The following is a 7,498-nucleotide window of genomic DNA, read 5'->3' as shown; positions in this document are numbered from 1 at the left end:
GAATCATCTTTATATTATATGTATACAAATTTTATCTCTATCTTATATAAGAATATTTACTACACGCTCAACTCAAAAAATAAAATAATAATATCATCCAATCAACTTGATCACTATATAAATGATTTAATACATAGCCAACTTTTTAAAAATAAGATAACAATAAAATCACATCCATAGATATTACCTAGTAATATATTTAGCTACAATGAAATCAAAAAATAATTTTTACATTTTTTTCCATTTATTTTTAGTTATCATGTTTTCTGAAAGTCAATTTAACTAATTTTTAAAATTTAAATTAAATTATATTAATTTAATATTTTAAATAAAAAAATTAATTATTCAAAAATTATACAAAAAATACTATAAATTATAATTTCTTACGTATCAATGTGATACAAAATACATCACAAAATATTAGTATAATTTGATTTTAAAAAAAAATCATGACTCATTCAAATTAGACAATTTGTGTAATATTCTCCGTTTTTTAAAGTAAAAGAGTTATACGTGAAATTTTTAATTTTTCTTAAAATGAAATTTATATATTTTTAAATTACGTAAAAAATATTATAAATTGTTATAATTATCTGTTAAAAAAGATTGATCAAAATTAAACAGACTTATTTAAATCTCAAAATTTCAAAATATGTTACATAAATTAAGGCGGTAGAAGTAATTTTTTTTTTCAGCTCGGCCATTTTCCAAACAAGGAAAAGGGAAATGTACAAAGAAACAACAAAAATCAAGCGATGAATTCAAAGAGAAGCTTTTCTAAAATTATATATATATATATATATAAAAAAATGAGCTTCCATGAACAGAGAGTGAGAATAATCAACGCTAAATTATGGGTAACACGAAGCCCATTATTACTGCAGCTCCGATTCTATCGGACCGGGTTCGGGTTAACGGAGTTGAAACTCCGGTGACGTTTACGGCGGAGGAAGGTATACTCCGATGGAGTGAAAATCGCTTGTCGATTGCGAAAGAGGTTCTCGGGATTACCGTCGAAGATTCGAAAATTAAAATTAGGGCTATTAAGGAGAAGGACGATGGTGGAATTATTTGCTGCGGCGGGAACACTAAAGGTACTGTGAGGAGGAGTTATAATTTGGAAATGTTAACTGAGGATTCTCTTCGAATTTGGAGTCAAAAGCTTCAAGAGTTCATTGATTCACTTGGTAATTTTTCTTTTTTATTACTATAACTTTTTGAATTAGTTTTTATTTGCGTCTCTACTAATTAAACGAGATATCTTTCGTGATCACAATATCGAAATAAATTATATTTGTTTCATTTCTTATTAAAAGTTTGATTTGTTGTATTAAAAGTTTGAGAAAAATACTATTTGAACTTATTTAGTAGTCTTGCGGTTTCTATAGGTATGATTCTAAAAAATAAAAAGAATGAAAAATTCCTTACTTTTGACAAACATTTAAAGATATTATCAATATTTTATCTATGTTGGGTCCCATTTACTTGACAAAATATCTATTAAGGTGTACTTTTTTAATTTTGAAATTTTACAAAGGTTTTTTTTTTTTTAAATTTTATACACAGTCAAAGTACATCATATAAATCGAGACATAGAGAGTAGAAAAAGAGTTTGACGAGACTCAAGGTCAAGGGTAGTTTTGTCATTTTCGTTGTTTTAACCCTGGTAAGCAAATTAGGGATAAGGTAGCACTATCTTAGGAGTTAGGTCTATATATACTTGTACAACATACCAAACGCCTCGTAAGTGTTTTTGTCTCCGCTAGAGGTTGAGCCTAAAAATATGACTCTTAACCCGATTTCATTGATCATCAGGTCACGTACTTGGTGATATGATAATGGTCTTATATTTATTGTTTAGTAGTTGCAACATAATAATATGTCACTCGAAAGAGAACCCACTTTATTGAGTTCTAACTTTTGTGCACTTATTACATATAATAACTATCCATACTATGCCTAAAAGCTTGAGAATAAAGTAAATAACATGCTTTAATACCACAATAATGCAAAAATTTAAAATCTTTAACTTTTATAGTGGTACTTGACAAACCCAATAACTTTTACTTAGACTTTATATTTGTACTAGAAAATCCGTAAAATATGTATAAATAGTTAATCGCAAACCAATTAGCTGAAACAAGCTATGAGTATGGTGTTATATGTAGTGGCAGAACCTGAATTTTCACTTAAATAGTCAAAGGGAGTCAATATAACGTATATATAAAAAGAAAACTTTTTTAATACATGTGGGTGTGGGTCCTCTGTATACAGACAATGAGGTTATTAACTAGACATATAGTACAAAAATTATGTCATTGGATATAGCCTAGATTCATGGAGGAATGTGGCTATGATTTTGGTAAAAGTATGTGCTTGTATTATTTAAAAATGATACTATAGTATTGGTAAAGATTTAATGTAGGATATATAAGTAAAGATCTGGTTGGTTATTACTGAATAGTGAATCTAGAAAATATCTGAGTGCATCTCTGTTTGCTTTAGTGAAAACAACTAGTATATGAATTTACAGATAATTTCAACTACTTTATGAGGTAGGACCGTAGGAGTAAGGTTTACGTACATTCTATCCACGTCAGACCTTATTTGTAGAATTATACTGGTATGTAATTGTAGTTGTAAATAGAACTCTCATAAAGCACATTGAACAAAAATGATGATATAAGTTCAGAGTAGCTCTGGACATTTCAGGCATGTTTCACTCTGATTATTGTTCAAAATGATCGACTCAGTAGCTCTCAATATTAGTAAAAGCATAACTTTTGATAGTATTCTTTATAATGGCTGAGTTTGTAGTTATTTTTTTTTACTTTCGTGGATCTTTATATGATGGATATGAGGTATGTGACTTTATGGAATTTCAGGTCGGCCAAAGAGACTTTTTGTGTTAGTGAATCCTTATGGCGGAAAGAGATCTGCATCAAAGATTTTTATTGATAGTGTAAAGCCACTACTTGACGATGCAAATATCGACTATACAGTGCAAGGTTAGCAGTGTTAAATTTTCTTTCCATCCGCTTCTAGTTTTCCGTTTAATAAGGTTGCTATCTACTTCTAGTTCGTGTTTCTTATATGATTTTTCAGTCTGCGTTGTGATTTTTATTCTTAATTTTTGTCCTTAGAAACTAAATATCAGCTACATGCAAAGGAAGTTGCTAAATCATTGGATATTCTGAGATTTGATGGAGTTGTTTGTGTCAGCGGGGATGGAATTTTGGTTGAGGTAGGTTTTTATAGCAACTTTTTATTTATTATTCTTTCATTGGTTGGTCAAGCCTATCGTCTTTTTGCGTTTGCATAGTCATAGTTGAACAATTATGCTCAAGAGATTCTGTCATTGTATACTTGTCAAAGGAAGGGCTTTACTTGTTTGTGGATTGGCGTTATGCTCTCTAGATATAAAGCTAAATGGATTCTTTTTATTTGAAACACAATTCCCATTAGAAGATGTCAAGGACGGAAGTATCATAAATACATGTAATACTTTCTCCATAGTCCTTCCTGGTGATGATTGTTCTATTCAAAACATCAATTGATTCACTGCGAATCCAAAACAGGAGATCAAGCATTTAAATAATTATCAATAAAAGAGAAGGGGCATCCCTGGACGTTTAAGCAAATTGATTTTCAAGATTCTTACAAGTACAAAATGTTTTCGTGCTGCCATGCGTCAAATTCTCCTCTTTTCTTTCGAGTCAAGGGTCTATTGGAAACAACCTCTCTACCCCACAGAAGGTAGGAATAAAGTCTGTGTATATCCTACCCTACGCAAACCACACTTGTGATCATATTGGGTATGTTGTTGTTATTGTTGACACTAGGGATGCATAACAGGAAAAGTAGCTGGTTCATGAGCAAAGTATATATTTCAGCTCAAACGTTTTTTTTGTAGTGAATGGATGGTAAATATATCAGTGATTCCACACGGTCACACTTTCCATTTTTTCAACTTTTAGTAGGTAGTTAATGGCCTTCTTGAAAGAGAGGATTGGGATTCTGCAATAAAAATGCCTCTTGGAGTAGTACCTGCAGGTTTGTCTCCTTTATTTTTTTCCTTTCAATTAACGCTAAGCTGGTTTTGCATATTCTGATTAGCTTCTTGATATCAAGTAATTTGGTTTCTTACATAGCCAGTTTTCTTACATGTTTATACAAATAATAAAAATGGTTTTCTTAACTACTGGATTATTGATCAAATATAATTCTTGGAGAAGTAATGGGAAGTATGACGTGCTGCTACACATTTCTATTACCTGTACATGTAGGATAGATATACTAACACATGAAACGTCAGCAAATATAAAAGAATTCTTGAATGAGAGACAGGTGATTAAGAGAACTCCTGCGGAAGGTAAGGGAGCCCTGACAAACAAGCTAATGACACTTGACAGAAATATAAAAATGAGGTGCATCTCAAGAACATTTAAGGTTAGGTAAGTCGGACACTAAACAATCCTTTCACCTCAAGGACATTGTAGGATAAGTGAGATGCTACGCAACCTGTTCCAGCACAAAAATGATGGTGCAACTAATCGATCATATATAGAGGATGAGAATGGACCAGTTTTAAGCTTTAGTCTCTTGTTTCATACTAATTTTAGTTTATATGGCAACTCGTGGGAAACCAAGCTCTCATATCAATCACATCATGCACACTATTGTATGTAGAGGTTAGCTGGATTACATCAGATTTACCCCCTAATATTGCATAACTACCTCCCTGATTTGTTTGGGCAATAAACTGGGAGTTTTATCGGTAGAATTAATGAGTGTAATATTGCCTAAACATTGTAGTTTTTATGGGCTACTGTTTGTCCCATGTGTTTAAGATTGCTCTTATCACTGGAATTCGACATTTTTTCACTTTGGCATCAGGCCTGGTTTTCTTTATGTGGAAACCACATTCAATAAGATGTGTGATTTATGAATTGTTTTTCTACTGTACTAAGTGATTGTTTTCACAAGTATACATATTAGAATTAAGGTTTGTAATCATAATTCATAACCAATATATTGATGATAACATCTCAGCATATAATTGGATGCCCTGAATGTGCAAACACCAATGTTTAAAACATAACTCTCGTTTAATCAAGGTCAGTACTTCCAACAAAAGGAATTCACCAAGCTAACGTGTCTTAGTTTCACTACGCATTATGTCTAATCTTGGTAAACTAGTTTTAACTGTTTGAAGATATTTGGCTTGTAACTTGTGAACTCAGAGCTACTTCGGTGTCTAATGATTTTGGTTTATATGCGCTTTTGATATCATTGGCTTTTGGTTGATCTTTTTACAGTATGATTTGCATGGTGGTTGGTTAGTAACTCTTAGGAAAAGCTTGGTATGTTAGAAAGTAGAAACCCTTTCAGTTGCTTTCTAATTGTGTCAGTTGCTTTCTAATTGTGAGTCATAATTTTAATACAGGCACCGGAAATGGCATGGCGAAGTCTCTTCTAGATGCTGTTGGTCTATCTTGTACTGCGTCCAATGCAACACTTGCTATTATTAGAGGTGGAGAATACTAGGCTTTTAAAAGAAAAAAAACCTGTAGTTTCTGTGTGGTGAAGTTATAAATTACTCTTTCCTTATCAATTATGGCTAAGAAGCTTCGTTTCTTGCAGGACACAAGCAATCACTAGATGTAGCTACTATTTCACAGGGGCTGAACAGGTTTTTCAGTGTGCTGATGCTTGCCTGGGGTATTACATCTTCCATTCTTTCATTTCACAGACACTGATTTGAGTTTCGTCCTATAATTAAGTACTCAACGAATTAGAATAGACAATTCTAGCTGAGATTTATATCGACTCTGAAGATTCTTGTTTTCCAGGACTTATAGCTGATATTGATATCGAGTCTGAGAAGTATAGATGGATGGGCAGTGCTCGAATAGATTATTATGTATGTTTCACGTTCTGTTTCCTTTGAGTTTCGTGATTATTCTCTTACCTCTAAATGTCAAATTGGATTTTGTTCGTATCATCATATTTAATGGCATAACAGCTAACACTGCTTTAAGGCAGTGGTACCGGGTACTTTAGGTACACAGGTTGCATAAAGCATCATCATTGTGCTTCTTACACTCTAGTTTGATACTATTTGATCAGGCAATACAACGAATATTCCGCCTCAGGAGGTACAATGGTTGTATAAAATTTGTGGCTGCACCAGGCTATGAAACTTTTGGAGAACCAGCTGACCCGGAAGGTGAAACTATTAGTGAAGTCAAATCGAGTCTAGTTCAGCACAAGGCATATTGTGGTCCTGCTTTGCAGATGAAGGATTTCAACCGTAAGATTGAGGGGCCTTTTGTATCAGTTTGGCTTCATAATGTACCTTGGGGAGGTGAAGATGCTCTCGCGGCACCTGATGCGAAGGTTGGTGTTTGTTACTTTGAACATATACTTAATTGGTACCTATTAGTACATCCTTTACTTGAAAGACGGAGCCTTGACATAACTGGTAAAGTTGTTGCCATGTGATTAAAAGATCACTTGGTTAAAGCTGTTGAAGGGTAAGACTACTGCGAACAATAGACCCTTGTGATCCGCCCTTTTCCTGAACCCACACATAACCCTTTGGTACTTTTGCAGTTTTCTGATGGTTACTTGGACTTAGTCGTGATAAAGGACTGTCCAAAGTTAACGTTGCTATCATTGATGACCGAGTTGAACAAAGGCAGCCATGTAAAATCACCACATGTCTTGTACTTCAAGGTAGAGTTGTCACTTCATCCTTAAGCTTTCATTTGCTAGCTCTCATCTCTCAAGCAAACTCTATTTTTTTGTGTTACTTATTGAAATATATCAACTTATTTTGTTTCAACACGCCCCCTCATGTGTTTTGCTGATTCTTCTTCCTACACCAAACTCATGAAATATCATTTGATTTTGGTGAGACTGTGAGATATGAACGACATAATACCTCTTTCCTGCTCCGATCCATGCATGTGATGTGTTGAAACTAGTGATAAAATGCGTGCTTTATAATTAATTTGAACGTCTACAGGTTAAAGCGTTTGTTCTGGAGCCTGGCACACAGTTAGATGATGGATCTAAAGAAGGGATTATAGATGTAGATGGTGAGGTTCTTGCAAGAGGTAAAGGAACTTACAAGTCAAATTACAAGACATTGATGACATATGACAAACTCTATATAAAAGTAGATCAAGGGTTGGCTACTGTTTTTTCTCCTAGTACCATTTCTTAAAAACATTTTTAGATTTTTTTTTTTTTTTTGTGATTAAACAAAGTCATGTATATACTATGATAATAAAAAGGGTAAATAAAAGAAAGAATAAAGAAGTATCAGAACACTGGCCTGTTCTCGACAGACATGATTTTCTTCATACTTAAGGCTCAAATATGAAACCTCTGCTTAAGGGTGAAATAATATTTTACTATTGCATCACAATCATGACGGTCATTAGAAGTGTTTTTGATATTTTATACAGGGTAGTTATCTTTTCTTTTCAAG

The 7,498-nt window shown here is 33.0% G+C and overlaps 1 protein-coding gene across 2 annotated transcripts; it reads left to right on the top strand.

Annotated features, from left to right (window-relative positions):
• The first annotated feature begins 688 nt into the window (after positions 1-688).
• Positions 689-7,356, top strand: LOC101263975 (sphingosine kinase 2-like). Of its 2 annotated transcripts, XM_069296129.1 has the most exons (10): positions 689-1,187; positions 2,886-3,008; positions 3,144-3,248; positions 3,985-4,053; positions 5,447-5,533; positions 5,644-5,721; positions 5,853-5,923; positions 6,130-6,399; positions 6,616-6,738; positions 7,031-7,356. In XM_069296129.1, exons 1-10 carry the CDS (start codon positions 854-856, stop codon positions 7,229-7,231), a joined length of 1,461 nt encoding a protein of 486 aa, XP_069152230.1. In that variant the 5' UTR covers positions 689-853; the 3' UTR covers positions 7,232-7,356. The 2 variants fall into 2 exon arrangements, with proteins under 2 accessions (XP_069152230.1, XP_010317450.1); XM_010319148.4 differs by lacking the exons at positions 689-1,187; positions 2,886-3,008 and having other exon boundaries at positions 3,145-3,244; positions 3,978-4,053.
• The last annotated feature ends 142 nt before the right edge of the window (positions 7,357-7,498 follow it).

This window comes from Solanum lycopersicum, chromosome 3 (genome assembly GCF_036512215.1).
Source record: "Solanum lycopersicum chromosome 3, SLM_r2.1".
NCBI classification, from domain to species: Eukaryota; Viridiplantae; Streptophyta; class Magnoliopsida; order Solanales; family Solanaceae; genus Solanum; species Solanum lycopersicum.
Note: the sequence above shows the minus strand (reverse complement) of the source record. Positions and strands in the feature narration are given on the sequence as shown.

What these genes read in the sequence shown, in the direction of transcription:
- LOC101263975 (XM_069296129.1), top strand. Translation starts at nt 854, where the DNA reads ATGGGTAACACGAAGCCCATTATTACTGCAGCTCCGATTCTATCGGAC. An exon ending in AACACTTGCTATTATTAGAG is followed by an intron (nt 5,534 to 5,643) that starts GTGGAGAATACT and finishes CGTTTCTTGCAG; the next exon opens with GACACAAGCAATCACTAGAT. An exon ending in CACATGTCTTGTACTTCAAG is followed by an intron (nt 6,739 to 7,030) that starts GTAGAGTTGTCA and finishes GAACGTCTACAG; the next exon opens with GTTAAAGCGTTTGTTCTGGA.